A 17,428-nucleotide genomic window follows, 5' to 3' on the forward strand; every position below is an offset into this window, starting at 1 on the left:
GGAAGCTTGGTGATACTTAGTTAATATTAAATCTCACAAACTTGTAACATCTAAATACAGAAAGTCTATAAGCAAATATTTAAACATCTTCAATTGCTACTGGGATACCTAATACATTTATAATATAGTGATACAGTGATATAGATATGTCCTTAGCCATAATGGTTAGGGAGATATGACATTAAGGGTCTTATTACAATGCCAGTCGGACGAACGTCCGACCACCATCGCAGTTTGAGTGGGACCGCCGGACAAGTAACAGATGTCCAACCGACCAGATTAGGATGTGACCACTGTGTAGGCAGTCGGAAACATCCCATTTTCTGTTGTGGCTTGTGCTGCAGCCTGGAAAAGAGCAGTTGCACAAGCTGCAAAAGGAAAAGGGATGTTTTAAACAACCATGGACCATGTGCCAGGCACCATGTGGTGCCTGGCACACGGTCCATGTATGTTTGGGGGCACCACATGTACCCCCAGGCCACATCGTGGAGACCTCCAGGGCCCTGCTAGGCACCCCCAAAGTCCATTTCTGACTGCCTTTTCATGGCAGTGAGACCACCATGAAAAGGCTGTATGAAGCTGCCATCCTAATCCCTATGGCGGTGCCTCCACATGCATTGCCTCCACTGTAGGGATTAGGCTCCAACTGCAGCCCTGATGGGTTCCTTGAGCCTGTTGGAGGGAGTGGTCTTTCCCCCCACTTGCTGCGCTGTTGCTGCCGGTATCATAATCTGGTGGTCAGACCATCATGAGTCATGACCCCTGTACATGCTCAACAATGGTAATAAACAGCATATTGCACTCTGGTTATCTACATGTATACTTCCTCACTTTCTCTCTCTCTCTCTCTCTCTCTCTCTCTCTCTCTCTCTCTCTCTCTCTATATATATATATATATATATATATATATATATATATATATGTATATATATATTTTCTCTCCCGCTCTCTATTTATATATGTATATTTTCACACAAAAAAAAGGTTACGGAGACGTTATAGTCCGGCTCAGGTTTCCCTTGTACAAAACCAGAGAAATTCAGCAATTATAGTTAGCTGAGTTAACTATAACTTGCGCCCCCGCAATGCACTACTTATGATTTCACATATTACATCACTCATGATATGGTCAGTGACAGCACTGATGACATCTCAAATGACATCACTGATGACATAATCCACAGAATTTCTGACACACCCACTCACACTCAAATATAACCTTTCATACACCCACTCCAACTTCAACACTACCTTTCTCAAAACCATTGACACACCCATACCAGTACTTACACATCCACTCACTGATTCTTAGGTCTACAAACACATCCACTCAGTCACCCATACAGCTACTGTTAACTTAGAGGCAAAGTGTAAAGGATGTATGCAGCACTTCAAAATGTAATCATGTGAAAACACACCAAAGGAAAACCCCCACACCTATTTAGAGCAATGGTGTAAAATGTAATACATTATTAAACACCAAAACAACAAAATTCAATTAGTAGAACTGGAGATATGCAATTTGAAAGATTTAAGTAGAAATATTGCATAAACGCACAATGCCCCAACCGTGGTTATCTGTTTGCACTTGTCAGGGACAAAGTCACAAGTTCAGGCCGACCATGATATAGCGTGGGCCCGCTACAGGGATCCAGTTAGGCCCACTGAACAAAGTAATTTATATAATGGTGCACTGTCTGTGTGGCATTGCTTTGCAAGGTTTCGAGTAGTTCAGCGTTGGTTCTGAGGAAGCTGTGTGGCGAGGCTTTGCAGAGCTTTCCATCGCTCTGTGTCAGGTCCGGTGAGCTGTGTGACATTACTTTGCAGGGCTTTGCATCACTTTGTGTCAGTTTAGCCTGTAGCTATGCAGCAAGGCTTTGTGGGTTTTGAGTCTCTCAACTTTGACTCCTTTGAGGCTGGCAGCTCTGCGGCAAAACTTTGCAGGCCTTCACGTCGCTTTGCATTGGTTCCATTGGGGACCACAGCTGGGCTGGTAAAACACCTTTAGGCCTACTTCCAAGGTTCCAGGCCTGGGGTGGCACTACTTGGGAGAACAGAACTCACAGCTGGCAGAGTCCAGGTGATGGGTTCAAGGCTGTTGGTGCCTTTTCTGTTCCTGAGGATCTGATCAGGTTGCCAGCCAACTCGCCCTTGGAGTCACTCTGGTGATCCTGGGTTCAATATACTAGTCCAGTCTCTTCTCTCAGGTATCAAGGCAGCAGGCAGCAGGGCAACAGGATAACAGAGTAGCAGTTTTTCCTGCAGAGCAGCAAAGCAGTATTTCTGAGTCTTCCACAGGACTTGAGGTGTAATGAAGGTTTGGGTTTGAGGGTCCAATATATACACCTGGTGCCCACTATGATGTAGGAATAGATTCTGAAGGTTACTACCCTCAGAGGTGCTTGGAATTTCCTTCCTCCCTGCCCTGGCCCCAGCTTGTCTGGGGTCATAAAAGACTAGTGTCAAACCCTTTGTGAGTGTGCTCAGGCGGAGCCTTTGTGATGTGCAATTGAGGTAGGTGACAGCTCCTCCCCCTCATCAACTCGGAGTGGGCCATCCTGCCAACACATAGCTTCCCTTTGTCTCACTGTCTAGGAGAATACATAAAAACCACATGCCAGTTGCACTTTGTCATGGGGTCCAGTAAACAGGCTGCAGGCACCAAATAGTTGGGACCGGAAAATGCCAAATTTCTAAAAGAGGTATTTTGAGAATGTATCTTAAAATCCATATTTTCCATTAAAAAGGGCATTAAATGACAAGTCTTTAGACACCAAACTCGACATTCCTATCTTCTCTCAAGTTACCACTTATGAAATATAAAAAGTTAACCCTATGCTATCCTATGGGAAAGGTAGGCCTTTCAATAGTGAAAAATTAATTTAACTGTTTTTCTCTGCCAGTACACGTAAAAGTTAAAAGTACATATCCAACCTTTTAAATACACTGCACCTTGCCCTATGAGCTGTTTAGGGCCTACCCAGGAGTGACATATGTATGAAAAAGGAAGGTTTAGGACTGGCAAAACATTTATTTTGCCAGGTCAAAATGGCAGTTTAAACCTGCACACACAGATTGTAATGGCAGATGTAGAACATGTTTTAAAGGGCTACTTAGGTGTGTGGCACAATCAGTGCTTCAGGTCTACTTGTAACATTTCATTTACCGGTCCTGGTTATAAGTTGCACCAGTTTACTAGGGACCTGCAAGTAAATTAAATGTACCAATTGGTTGTAAGTTAATTTCAACATGTTTAAAGGAGAGAGCACAAGTACTTTAGCACTGGTTAGCAGTGGTAAAGAGCGAAGAAGTCCCAAATCCCCGAATGGAGTTGAACAGGATACAGATTGAAGTGTGTATTTGTAGAGCAATATTCTTGGGAAAAACAGAGATGATCTAGAGATTATTAACATATATAAAAAGTTGAAGAAAATTTAAGAGTAGGCAGAGTAGAGAGAAGTAATCATTTATGTGGGGATAGGAAACACGTCCAGAGAAATGCAGGCATTTAATGATGCACGCAGAGTAGTTATTGATCTATAGGCTGTGTTAAGCTTGACACAGTCCATGAAAATACCTAAAATGTGGGCAATAACCTTAGGTATGCCCCGGCAATAAAAACATCACAGGGAGAGAGTCTTGATAAGCAAGAGTTTGCAGGGACTTGTGGAAATAAGATAGGCTTGAACATGTAACAAGTGGATGAGAGACAATCAGATGATGACAGGAGATATGGAGAGAGAATCAAGTAAGACTATTGTCTGACATATCAAGCAGGAGGTTTAATTGAGGTAGAGTGAGACATAGAGATGGAGTAGTAGAAGAAAGCAACTGATGTTGACGGAGAAGTGACAGGGAAAGAGATGGGGGTGTGCAGGTTGCAATAGAACTGGTGAAATAAGCACATGAGAGAAGAATTAAGGTGGCAATGCAAAGCGGTGTGAAACAAAAAAACAAGCATGGAAGAGATGGGAGTGAGGAGCAGGAAGGTAGAGTGAGAAAGATCAACAATACAGTATGGTGAGAAATCTAGAGTGGGCAAAGTACAGAAATTGTCAGAGGTAGACAGAATATGGCATGACGACTGCGTTGGGAGAGAGAGTCAGTCACAGTGGAAGACCAATGAAAAAAAGTTATTAATTGGGTAAAAGACAAAATATATGCCAGAAAAACAGATGTGATTTTAGAATAGAAGAGAAAACACTCTTGATATATCCAACCTGAAGTTTTTTTATTTTTTGTAGAAGACGACAGGTACATATTGGTAGGAGAAAGAGGGCAGATGGAAGGTGAAGTGCATATTTGAAAATACCAATTTTCATTCAAATGAAATGGTTATATCTGATACATTTTCTACATAAAATACTTACTATATACACTAAAGAAAATAGTAACCAAAGGTCCAAATGCAATTGTGGTTTGCAAGTGTTTCTGTCTCAGAGAATCCACTCCAAGGATTTTCACTAGAACCTAGTTCAGACTCTTATAAATGGATAAGAACTTTGCTGATATATCTACAATTGCTACAGCTTTGTCCTCGAAGAGAGACTAACAAAAATCCTTGGTCTTCGCAAATGCCTGTGCTGTGATTCCACATCAAACTTCTCATGAAGGGAACTGTCAGTGGTTCCAGACAAAATCAATTGTCATTTGAACTGCACATGCATTAATCTCAGCTCTAAGCATTAGTTATTTTAATACAGAGTGCAAGATCGGTTACAATGCAACATCACTAACTAATTCTACAGGAGGATCCAGCAAGGCAGTAATGGACAGGGCGGATTCCAAGTTAGAAGATGTTACACCCACATGACGAGGTGGTGAATCCAGCCAACTTCCACACGAGAGCTTGTGCGCTGGGAGGTCCCCAGCACTTGCCTCATTCTTCGCAGTGGCCCTTCCTGTCCACCCTGGCAAGGCTCTCCTTTCCACCACTTTCTTCTGCCAGCTCCTGTCCTTTGGCTCCCTACCCATTTTCAAATAATAAGTGCACTCTTTTTGGTTTACTAAAGTAGCATCCCCACTGTTAGAACTCCAGGACATATCACCACTTTACAGTATTTCACAATAGCCAGCTTGCTGTTATTTATGTGATGGTTCAGAGTGCCATCACACATGCTGTACAATTCCTACCTATGTCTGCATCACCAAAAATACAGATTAACTAGTAATAATAACAACAATCACGCAAAAACTAACAACAGCAGCAACAACAACAACAATAATAATAATGTCAAAGTTGTACAAGCATAAACAATAATAGTTATAACAGTAGCAATTGTACTAACAGCATTATGAACATTAATTAAAAAATGTTCTCCACTCTTTGTTCTGATGGCATGAGTGCCTTATGAAGGGATAACCAACCTATATTCAAACTCTTTCCCTGAGCCACTTACCTTGTCAAAAAATCAGAACGTGACATATTTTTTGAAGTGGTGATGGCTAACAGAGAGGTGTTTTTTCCATTTTTTGCAGAAAAAGTTTGCTGTGCTTGAAGCACAGCCAGTGGGACATCGAAATACTTCCAAGCACAGCCATCCCATTGAAGTATATGTGAGTAATGGATGTACAAGGAAATTCTATATGTTCTTGAAAGAAAAGCACCTATAAATTTGCCTATATCACTGTAATCTGCATAATATTTTATGAACTATCAAAACTTTTCAATAACTATCTAAATAAAGTACATGTTTCCGAGCAAGGTTATTTTGATGTGGCCAAAATGCGTTGTGAGCCTTTCTTGACATTAAACAACTCTGCACTGCTGGATACACATCATGAGCACTGCTTATTCTTTAATATCAGGGAGGTAGGGGTGTAACATTAGCCCCAGCGGTGTGTTCAGGGGGCAGAGCTCCAGGGGGCCCCCTCTGTACAGTACACTGAGTCTTGGACCAAAGTGGTAGGTGGTGGCCCGGGGTGGGGAGCCACCATGTACTTTGCAGGGGGGCATGTATATATATTCTCGCTCCAAATCCACCAAAAAATGCTGAGCTTTTGTTGCTCTAGTAACCCGGAAACAAAGACAGGTTATTCTCCTCCCTCGTGAGTGCTGTCTCTTCTTTGGAAGTTTGGAGCTACACATATATATGTGTATATATATATACACACACAACACATCAATATATATATATTCACTGAAGAAAACAAAGGTTAAAGCAACATTATAGTCTGGTGAATTTGTAAGTGTGAACATTAACATTTTGAACTACAAAAAACACAGAAATTCTCCAGTTATTGTTAGCAGCGCTATCTATAACTTGTGTCCCCGCCATGCACTGCTTAGGACCTCATATATGACATCACTCATGACATGTTCTATGACTTTATTTATGACATCACTCATGACATCTCAAACAACATAACTGATGACATCACTGATGACATCACTGACAACTATCATTATTAGTTGAATGAACAATTATTTATCCCAAAGAGGTGGTGGAATGCCATTGTTGTTGTGTGATGGGTTTATTATTTCCATGCTGACTGATGAATAATTTTGCGTATACGGCTGAGTGTGCGACACAGGTTTGGATTAGTAGAATTTGATAGTATCGTTGTTTAAACCCCCATAGGTAGCATGTTTTTATCTGTACTTTATAACCAACATGTGGTGTCTTTAATATTTGGTTTTTGGATTATTTTACCATGCACTAATTACAACTTAAGGTTCTCCCGATGAACAGAAGTATGCGGTATGAAATAGTAACCATTTTGGCATGAATTGATTGTTTTGGTAACTCACTTGTGCAGGAAATATGCAACTAATAATGCATTTCCATATATTTAATTGAGACACAACAATGAGACTCGGAAGGTATGGCATCCCTATCACTGACCCATTCTGAGATAATATAGGAAGAGCATTGTAATGCAGTAGTTTCTTCATGTTTATGCATTGTCGCTCATTTAAAAGACATCATTTCCTCCATTAATTGTATAAAAGGTGTATTGCACATTTCAACAATTTGTCACCGATTCACATTTTGGAGAAACAAATTAGCATAATGTCACTTATAGGATGGTTTTATATTCACTATACAACATGTAGATTTTAGTTGGATATCAGTAACATTTTGATCTGCTGTGAGGTATTACCTTCATGACACTTACTGGTAGTATTTCCTTCATGCGTATGAACTCCCACACATTTGAGCTGTCAATTAACAATGTGATAAGCATTTTATATTTATATTATGCATTATAATTTGCAATTACTATACAACACTGGGTGAATGTTGAAATAAATTTTTGTGCTTATGGTATAGATCTGACACCATTATGCTGTAAGTATGTCATCTATGTCTATGAACTAATGTGTTTATTTTTATGTCTGTGTGGCGCACAACTTTAACTTGACAAGAGCTACAGGATAGCACAAACATGTTGTGTTCTGACAAACAAATAAACAGTTGTGTGCAAAATTGGTGGGCTGCATCTCTCTTCCATATGGAAATTGGAGATTTACTTCTATCTATCTATCTATCTATCTATCTATCTATCTATCTATCTATCTATCTATCTATCTATCTATCTATCTATCTATCTATCTATCTATCTATCTATCTATCTATCTATCTATCTATCTATCTATCTATCTATCTATCTATCTATCTATCTATCTATCTATCTCTCTATATATATATACATATATGGCATATATGTACACGTGTATAAATATGTATATGTGTATCTATCTATCTATCTATCTCTCTCTCTCTCTCGCTCTATATATGTATATATAGACATATATATATATATATATGCTACCTATTGGCAGTCGCCAGTAGGTAGTTATAGATAGGAACTAGTTTCCATAGGAAAAGCTTCTTTTGTTTTGCTAATAAAACTGGTGTTGTTTGATAAATCTTCATGGAATTTTCTAAACCAGATTGCCAGTTATGTCAGCTGCTGTCTGGAAAGTTTTGGGGTGATCCGTCAAGCAGGGACTTAGAAAAGTGGGGTCCCAAATGCACTTTCCCATGGTATTTCCCATAGCGATTTAAGACACAATTACAGCCTGAACCGCTGAATAGAATTACACCAAATTTGGCAGAAAGCTAGATCTTGTTCCAGAAGGAGTACCTTTTGTAATTTGGTGTAAATCTGTAGTTTTGGAGTTAATTAAAGCAAAAATATTTATGCAGATCTGGAGATGCTGATCTGCAGCGTATCCTCTGCAGACCGGGGCGAATTCATGGATCCACGCACCAACAGCAATGCGATGATTGGCTGGCTGCAACCTGAGAGTAAAGTTGTGGCTGCCATTTTCTGCATCAAGACATGATCCCCGGGGGAGGGATAAAATGCAAAACTGATAGAAGGGGTCAGGGTAAAGGCACCATGACCCCAGCACTGATGGAGAAGCCTGTGACATACCCCTAATAGGTAAGAAAATGTCCAAAAATGTTTTGTTAGCATGCAAGGCTCTGTGGATCAATTGGATCTACCCGGATCCTTGCAGATTCGGGTGAATTCAGGTGGATTTGCGGACCTTTGCCTAAAAAAAAAAAACACATGCACTGATTCACAGACCCAATACTGGGTGTGGTAAATGCCTCCCATACCTATGGTTGCCCATGAAAATGAGGAAAACATGCTGAAATGGTGCCTTTGGCACCAAATTCAGTGGGATGGTATTTACTCCGATTCCTAGAATCCCAATCTTTGAGCAGGAGTTTGCGCAATGACTGGAGTTTACCCCCGCCCCGATTGCCCTTTCACCCTGCCCCCAATTCACATGTAGTCAGGACTATTGTGTCTTGGTTAACCTTTAACACATTGTAACCAGGGGTTTGCCATTAATCTGCGATTTCCCAAGTGGAATTTCTGTATGCATATATGGTAAATTGTGTAAAGAAATGCAGACATTTGTAGCGCATATACACCTGGTGGAATGCTTAGTGCTGCAGAATGGGAACTCCTTCAGCACCATTCTAAAAGTCACATGAATCTCAACAAGGCAGGCAAACTCAGATAGGTAGTTACATTAAAAAAAAGTAGGCCACAAAGGCTGTCTCACTACTAGCCTCTTTGACTGAAAAATTAGAAAAGTAAAGAATTTCGGATTTCCTAATCACAACTTGTGAGATTGATTCATAAGGTAGGAAAACTCAAATTCAGTAAATCATTTAAAATAGTAAAAGTGACTCAGTTGTGTAGGCATTGTGCTTTACTTTGGGTTATTAAATTCAACTTATTGTGATGCAATTCTGTCCCTCCTGGCTCTGAGATGTACAAATAAACGCCACATTTTCCCTTTTGTCAAAGACCAAAAAAATGTCAATCTGTAGGCATTAAAAGAGTAAGTGATTTATTTACATATTCATAACATTCAAAGCCAATTGCTAAACAGAGAACATTTTAAAGGCGATGAAATCACATAATAATAACAGACTAAATTACCAAGTTTTTGGTGAACTGAACCTTGATTATTCATATAAGGGTGTACCCCTACCCAATGCAACACAAATCCCATGGCTGAGATACATAAAGCATACATGTGTGACCCTAGGAAGACCAGAACTATGGCTAGATCCAGGAAACGCATGCAGTAGGATCCCACGTAAACTTCTTTCGAGGGATTTCTACGAGCTAAAGCTACTGGCCTCAATGGGGAATATACGGGAGGGGTCCCCTACAACCTTGTTTATTGAATCTAAAGATTAATACTATTTAGAGCATGTTCTAGATGGTATAACTCCCGTTTTGACCAGAAAACGAATTTATGCAGTGGTGTTATGGCACACTCCCCATCAGGGCATTTACCAAACGCTGGGCCCAGTCCCCGACTAGAGAACAGTGCCCATCATGCTCATACCACCAGGAAAACGACTTGCATATTATATTTTTCTGTAACGCCTATCAAAGATCAAGGAAATATTGGCTTGTTCCCCTCCTTAAAAACCTCGGATTCAGTCACTACCTCTCAGCCTATAGAATTTTAAAGACAGACCTATCACCCCCGATTGTGTTTGCGGTGGCAAAATTTCTAACAGCAATGTGGCACACTCGCACCCGCTACATGAAGTCTGAGACAGAATCGGGATAAATGAAATGTATTGATGATTTTAAATGTAACATACTGCAATTGATTTTAACTGGTTTATTGCAATGTTTCTCAATCCTTGTCCTATTTGGTATTATTTTAAATCGATTGTATACTCTCTTTATTTCTTTTATGATCCAAATAGATCAAAATAAAGATTGAAATGAATGATTATTCATGTAAGGGTGTTTAATGATTCCCTCTACTGGGGCTAAACGCTCAATCCTGCAGACAGGTCCCAGACTTGTGTGAATTTAAAGTGTGTTGTCTTCCTTCCAGCATATTCCTCAAGGATTGACTCAATTTGTTAATATTATTTACTAATTAATATAGCATTTTTTTGGTTAGTGCGTAAAGAATTCTTGTAATGGTTTTAGCTAGAAAGATAGGGACCCCTTTCTCTTGGGATACCTTTGAAAAGTCATTATATTGGCAAATAGTTGTTAAGGGAAATAACCCAGTCCCTGCCATCCATATATCACAGAGTTAAAAAGGCACTCTGTCCCATGTAATCCCTGTGCTATTTGGTTTGCTACTGCAGGAATAAAGTTTAACTAGTAATTGAAAATCGATCAACATCTTTCTTAGACACAGCAGGATTAGGATGGAAATAACGGATCAAGCAGCCGAGATTAACTAGTGATTTGCTAGAGTTTAGGACATTCTATGAAAGCCTATAATGGCAGGGGAAACTGAAGACTGAAGTTCCTTATATTAAACTAAAATTTTAACTTATACATTGCGAGAGCCACAAAGAAAAAGAAAAGCATTTCAGAATGTTAATGAATATTTTCATTTGTGTACATACTAGTGCGATTATGTGTATAGTTTCAGTGCTAGATCACTGTGGGAACTTGCAAATATATGATGAAGCAGAGGTTCACAAATAAGTGGGTGCCTAATATTCCCAATTACAAAGGAAGGCGAAAATACACATACATAATGGATTTTATGTCCCTATTTCTGCATTCACAAAAAGTGAGTTAGTGCTCTTTGTTTCCATGATTTGCACAAGGTGTAATTCACAAAAGAAAAAACAAACAATTCACCAAGCATAATCCTGTAATGGGTCCAAAACTTAAACTGCACCCACAAAGGTGTTCAAACTGTGATGGGGGAAAGGTGTATATCAAATCTTAGGAATCCAAAGCTTTCGACATTTTGGAAAGAGTTCAAAGTATGAGGTTGGAATTATTTTGCTTATTTGCCATGCCATCAGAAAAAAAAGGAAATCACGCACCATCGTGCTGATTATTCAGGTCTTTCAGAGCAATGCATTCGCTGTCAACTTTACTCTGTTGAACCATCTTGTTGTGCCTAAGAGACTTGATATTCGGTCGAGAGCCCTTTCCAACCATGGGTCAGGCTCACTGCAAGACCATGTGAACATTAAGATCTCTATCTATATATGTATCTTATTTGACTTTTGTTATTGTATTTTATGTTATGTACAGTTTTATAGCACAAAATCTCCCATGAGCGTGGTCTCATCACAATGTCGAATATCAGTAGTGCCCTTCACACAAATCACAGGTTTGTTTTTGAGATTTCTGTCTGAATTATGCTGTGATGAGGTGCTTTGGGTTATGTTCTGGTGGATTATATCCACCTGTATAACTTTTTGCTTAGAAGTTGTGTATTTTTTCATATGCATACTTATCCTCTGTGGTCAATATTTGATGGTTGGGTGGCAAATCCCTGTTAATGGAGGTCTTAGTAAATGTTATTGGTGCCAGACAAGAGAGATTGTTGTCTCATCATGTACATCAGTAATATGTTTGTTGTCTAATGGATAGAGATAGTAGGGGGGAGCCATTGAGTGCATGGTCTGTGCTTGTTGTGTGTGAGACAGCATATACTAGTTGTTATATCAAATGTGCTTGTTTTTGTTAATCTGGTATCTCTGTAGACGCTGGTGCTGTCAATGTGTCCATGTTGTGTAATTAAGTGAGTTGGCTGTGGTTGGGGGCAGTGATTTTATTTGATAGCCAAGAACAGCTGCTGTGATGCATAGGGTGGGGTGGGTGGATTTAGGGAGAGGAACGTTTAATTGGTGTGGGAGAGTCTGATTGTTTCTGAGGTTGATGCTCAAGGGAGGACATCAAGTAAATGTAATATGCAGTTTTGGCCAAGTGGAGTGCTGTACTCAATGCGTTGAAGGGGTTTTCATGGGTAAAAGATTTAGCCAATCTTTGCAGATGGGTTCTTATTTATATCATGAGTTTCTAGAAAGCTGGTGATATCCACAGTTGAGGAAGGGGTTACAGAAATTGTATGTGTAAATGATATAGTAAGAGATAAATGTTGAGAGCGGTAGACCACTGAAATGGTGGAACAAGGTGTCGTTCATATGCAGAGAAAGAGTAAAATGTAAATGGTTTGGGTAGCCGTTATAGTCCTTCATTTGTATTTTCTGCTGGAAATGGGATTGCATGCAGTGGGTGTGCTAAATAGTGGTATGTATATTACCATTCAATTTAGTGAATGAGTATAGGAATCTAGGAGACTAAAGTTGGAGTAATGTGTTTGATGGTGGGAGATGAGGCCTATCCCTAATAATGTTTAATGTCCTTTTTGTGAAGTGAGGTTGGGCGTTGAGTTTGATTGCTTGCCACAAATTTTATGATTGAGTGGCAATTATGTTGTGTTTTCGTGTCACTGTAGGGGTTTATTTATGTATGTGGTCAGAGAGATTTACCATTTCCAGGATGATCACTGTGGTTTTTTGAATGCAGAATGCCAAGTGGTTGAAGTAATTCTGTCTGATTTTGCAACATTGAGTAGCCTAGGAGCTGAGGAAGATTTAGGTACACTTCAGTCTAATGTATTACGTTGTGCTCGTGATGTGCAAACCTCCTGGTGGTTAGAAGGAGTTGAGATTTAGAACTACAGGCCTGTTGTGCTGTTTTCTGTCTAATTTGTACTTATCAGTATTTTTTGTGAGGTAGTGAAAATGTCTGCTGATTATGCCAAGGTGGTAATATTGTCAGGAATGTGAAATCTCGTAAAATTTGCATATTTTGTGTCCCCCTGTTTCACGTAAGTTTTCAACCACAGGTGACTACTTCAGCAGAAAATGTCTTGGGGTAAGGGGTGGGGGGGGAGAAACAATACATTCATGAGAAATGTTCTTTGCTAATCAGTCTCTGGTCGGTATGTCGAAAGCCATGCCTTTACATTCAATTTTCAGAAAAGAAAAAGGACAACTATTTATCAAAATATTTTTCTGATATTTTTTTTCCAATTTCGCTCACTACTGGAGGCGATATTTTACTTGATTGCAGGGAATTTTTTGTTAGCCTTGTTCAGACTTTATTATTAATATTTGTCTACATTGTACTCATGCCGTTTCGTACTGCAAAGCGTTTTGCAGCTAGCATGTGCATTTCAGCTGAGGTGCTGGCAGTATTCTAGTAATCACTAGCGCCTTTTAATGATGTTGTAGGATAGGTGTAGGGTTGTGTGTGGCCTGATGACAACGGTAGCAGAAAAATTGCAAAGCCCTTGTATGTAAATGCTTAAAAACAATGCTTTGTATGTGTTGGTTGCAAATTTTGGAAAGGTGATTTAAAGTGCTTTTACCTTTATGTATAACAGGTATGTCTTTGGGATTCAGGTGGCTATGGTGGGCTGTAGAGTACAAATCTCAAAATCTATTAGCATTCATGTTTATTTTAAATTGAACTTTGATTAATGTACATGTATATGTACATATAATACGAATCAAGTGTGGTATTTTGCCAAAGAAATGTAATAGTATATGAATCACGCAATGCAGGCTTAGTCAAAAATACTACAAAACATTAGAATACGCAGTAAAATTATTTGCCACATGATATCTGTAAGAAATAGTGCTACTTTTGAGGGAGGTGAAACCCTAATCAAGCAGCAACCACAATGCTTGTCAGGGTAAGACTCAAGCAAACCACAAATTAACCTCATCTCAAACCGTTGATAGCTTGGCACAGAACAGTCAGACGTAACTTAGAGGCACTGTGAAAAGTATTTATGCAGCACTTCAAACATTACTAAAGTGAAAATACATAACAAATCCCACAACAATTCTGAAAAATAGAGACATTTTAAATAAATAAAATAATACCAAAATGACATAAATGTAATCAGTAGACCCAGGCATATGTAATTTAAAAAGTGTCAGTAAAAATAGTTGTGAGGTCCTGCACCGAGGATGGGTCAGACAGCCGGGGCAATGCATTGGTCCCAAGTAGCGGGGAAGCTTCGATGCAAGGTTCTTCATCGTCATCGATGATCCTGTTGATGAGGGATTGCGATACAAAGTCCTGCATCGAGGATGTGGTGCTCAGTCGTGGTGATGCATCGGTTCCGAAGAGCTGTGAGGCTGCGAGGCGAGAACCTGCGTCATTGTCGAGGCTGCAGTTGACAAGGGATTTACAATTTTAGAGCTTGCATTGGGAAAGCTTTGTACAGGCGGAGTTTAAGAAGTGGGTTGCTGGGTCAATGCAGAGTCCTTGTAATGATTCACACAGCAAAGGCGATGCACCAGTTCTGCTGGAGATGTTCTATGGGGAAGATGCATTGGTTTTTCAGGATCCACAGAGGTGCTGGCAGAGGACCTTCAGGACCACTTCCAAGGGTCCAAAATTGGGGTAGGAGCATATGGCAGGGTTAGGACTCACAGATTGCAGAGTCCAGGTGCTGGGTTCAAGGTTGTTGGTGTCTTCTGTCCCTGACATTCTAGTCAGGATGCCAGTCAGCTAGCCCTTGGAGGCACTCTTGGGTCTTGGGTTCAACAGATGCAGGTCCTCCTCAACTCGGCAAGTAGACATTCAGTCAGCACAGCCAGGGCAGCAGTCTCTTCAAAGCAGCAATTCAGCAGAGTGGCAGCCCTTTCAGCACCACAGCAATTCTCCTTCCTGGCAGCGTATCCACAAGTATCCACAAGTCCAGAAGTGCACTGAAGAGGTGGTGTCCGGGGTCTAAGGTGTATACCTGAGCTTTCTTTTGAAGCAGGAGAAGCTTTTAGAGGTTTCCCTTTGCAGTCCACAGGCATCCTACCTTCCCTGCCCTGGCTCCAGACTCCAGGGTTATGCATCCCTTTGTGTGTGAGTAGGACACAGCCTGTTCAAGTGAGGGTAGGGCTGTGCCAGCTCCAGCCTACCATTCTTACAGTGATCGCCTATACAGGCACACCTAAGCTCTCTATTGTGTGTGGCTGTCTAAGAGGAATACCCAAAGCTCAACTGTCAGCTAAGCCCAGCTATGTGACCCAGGGACAGGCTGCAGGTACTAAAGGGATAAGGCAGGAAATTGCCAACATTCTAAAATTGCCATTTTCAAAATTGTAATGTAAAATCTGCCTTCGCCATGAGAGAGTATTTTTCATTACAATTCCAAACACAGCAAACATGAATTGCTCACCTGCTCCCATTTGGAAATTATCACTTAAATATAATAAGGGAAGCCAAATGTTATGCTATGGGAGAGGTAGACCATACTAAAGTGAAAAACAAATGTACGAGTTTTGCACTATCAGGGCATGTAAAACATAAAAGTATATGTCCAACTTCTTAAATACACTACATCCTGTCCTCTGGGCTGTCCAGGGCCTACCCTAGGGCTGACATATATATGTATTAAAAATAAGTTTTGGGCCTGGCAAAGGATTTATTGTGCCAGGTCAGCTTGGCAGTTAAAAACTGCAAACACTTGCTGCAATGGTGCTACTTAAGTGGGTGGCACAGTCAGTGCTTCAGGCCCACTAATAGAATTTAATTTATAGACGCTGGACACAGGTTGTATCACCTTACTAAGGACTCACAAGTTAAATTAAATTAAATGTGCCAATTGGGTATAAGTCTATTCTACCATGTTTTACAGAGAGAGCGCAAGCACTCTCTAGTTAACAGTGGTAAAGTGTGCAGAGTCCTAAAGCCAGCGAAAATGAAGTCAGCAAAGAAGGAAGGTCGAAGGCAAAGAGTCAGTGCAAAAACTTCTTCAAGGATGACAGCGCTAGAGATATAATTCTTTTTTACCACTAGCTGAAAGGCGACCATTCTTGAGAACAACAGATACTTCCTGTATTTGTCACAGATAATTAAGAATCTCGGAGTTGAACATGCAGTCACATCTGCACGCAGTATTTAACCATTTGAATAGTGATTATAACCATACGGTCCCTGGCACCAGGGGTATGCATTTGATATTTTGATACTATTGGATTTTATATGGACACATTGTGTCACCATATGGTCTATTGTCTGAATGGCCATGACCCACTAAGCTTTCAACAGCTTAAATATTCTAACTAAACAATCTCTTAACTTATGATCATAGGGCCATTCTAAAGTAAAAGAAACAGCTTATTTTTATTTCCCAATTTGCGTGTAAGATACACATGCATTTTTAGGGGCAAAATTGACACATGCAATTATGCAAAACTGGAAATCGTCATTTAGTGCTGCATACGTGGGTAAAGGGTTCTTATGCCCATTTTGGATGGTTGTATGATGGAACAACGAGTTCCTAAACACCACCTACCTAAACAATGCTGTCTTTACAACCACCACGTCTTAACCACAAATTGCTTTACCACGCATTTCTTTACCACGATTTTTCATGGTAAAAGCATGCTTGGTAAAAGCCTATCCGTGGCTAAGTTCACCAACCCCTCCCCCCTTCTCCTCAGTCCAAATTACACCCCCAACCTCCTAGATGCTATGCCAACCCCCTCCCACCCCTAAAAACTAACCTGAACCCCTCTCACCCCCTAAAAACTAACACATACCTCCACCCCTTAAAAACTTACAGAATCCCCCCCTTAAAACTAACACTAACCCACCCCCCACGCCCTGAACCCCTCTTATCGGTCCTGTTCCTGTCTGACACTCCTCTCAACTCCTCCCATTCCAAAAATTAGACCAACTTAGCCTTAACCACGCACATGCGTGGTTAAGGCTAAGTCATTGTTCGGGCAAGTCATTGTTTGGCATGTGTGACTCCGGAACTCGTTGTTCCTGAGTTGTTGTTCAAGATGTTTCCCATTTTGGACTCAAGGATGCATTTGCACTAAAACTAGCACAAAAAAAACAAGTTATGCGTTCAACAGTCATGTGAATTCTGGCCATTTGTTTTTGTTCCCGTGCTCCTCTGCAAACTCTTTGCCACAAATGCAGAATATTTATGGCACATTGCATAGTCGAGTAATTTTGGGAATTTTGCAAAACCAGTGTACTTCGAAATTCGCAAAATTAGGTGAGGTTACTCCGACATAACAGGAATTTTGCCTGCACCTTTTTTCATTAAGCTAGCCCTAGTTGTTATCTACGTGACCCATACTGTGGTAAGTACATTTATTACAACAGATCCAGCATTATTAAAATATTTGGGGGGTTA

General features: G+C 40.3%; 1 protein-coding gene across 2 annotated transcripts in view; it reads left to right on the forward strand.

Annotated features, from left to right (window-relative positions):
- The window catches only part of PTH1R (parathyroid hormone 1 receptor), a 643,148-nt gene that overhangs the window by 167,051 nt on the left and 458,669 nt on the right, over window positions 1-17,428 (forward strand). Inside the window, exon 2 of one of the 2 annotated variants that reach the window (XM_078662472.1) lies at window positions 5,479-5,556. The exons of the other annotated variant lie outside the window; for it this stretch is intronic. Coding sequence (XP_078518598.1) covers window positions 5,479-5,556 — 78 coding nt within the window. The remainder of the gene's footprint in view (window positions 1-5,478; window positions 5,557-17,428) is intronic. 2 annotated transcript variants of the gene reach the window in all.

Source organism: Lissotriton helveticus, chromosome 10 (assembly GCF_964261635.1).
Source record: "Lissotriton helveticus chromosome 10, aLisHel1.1, whole genome shotgun sequence".
Taxonomy (NCBI): domain Eukaryota; kingdom Metazoa; phylum Chordata; class Amphibia; order Caudata; family Salamandridae; genus Lissotriton; species Lissotriton helveticus.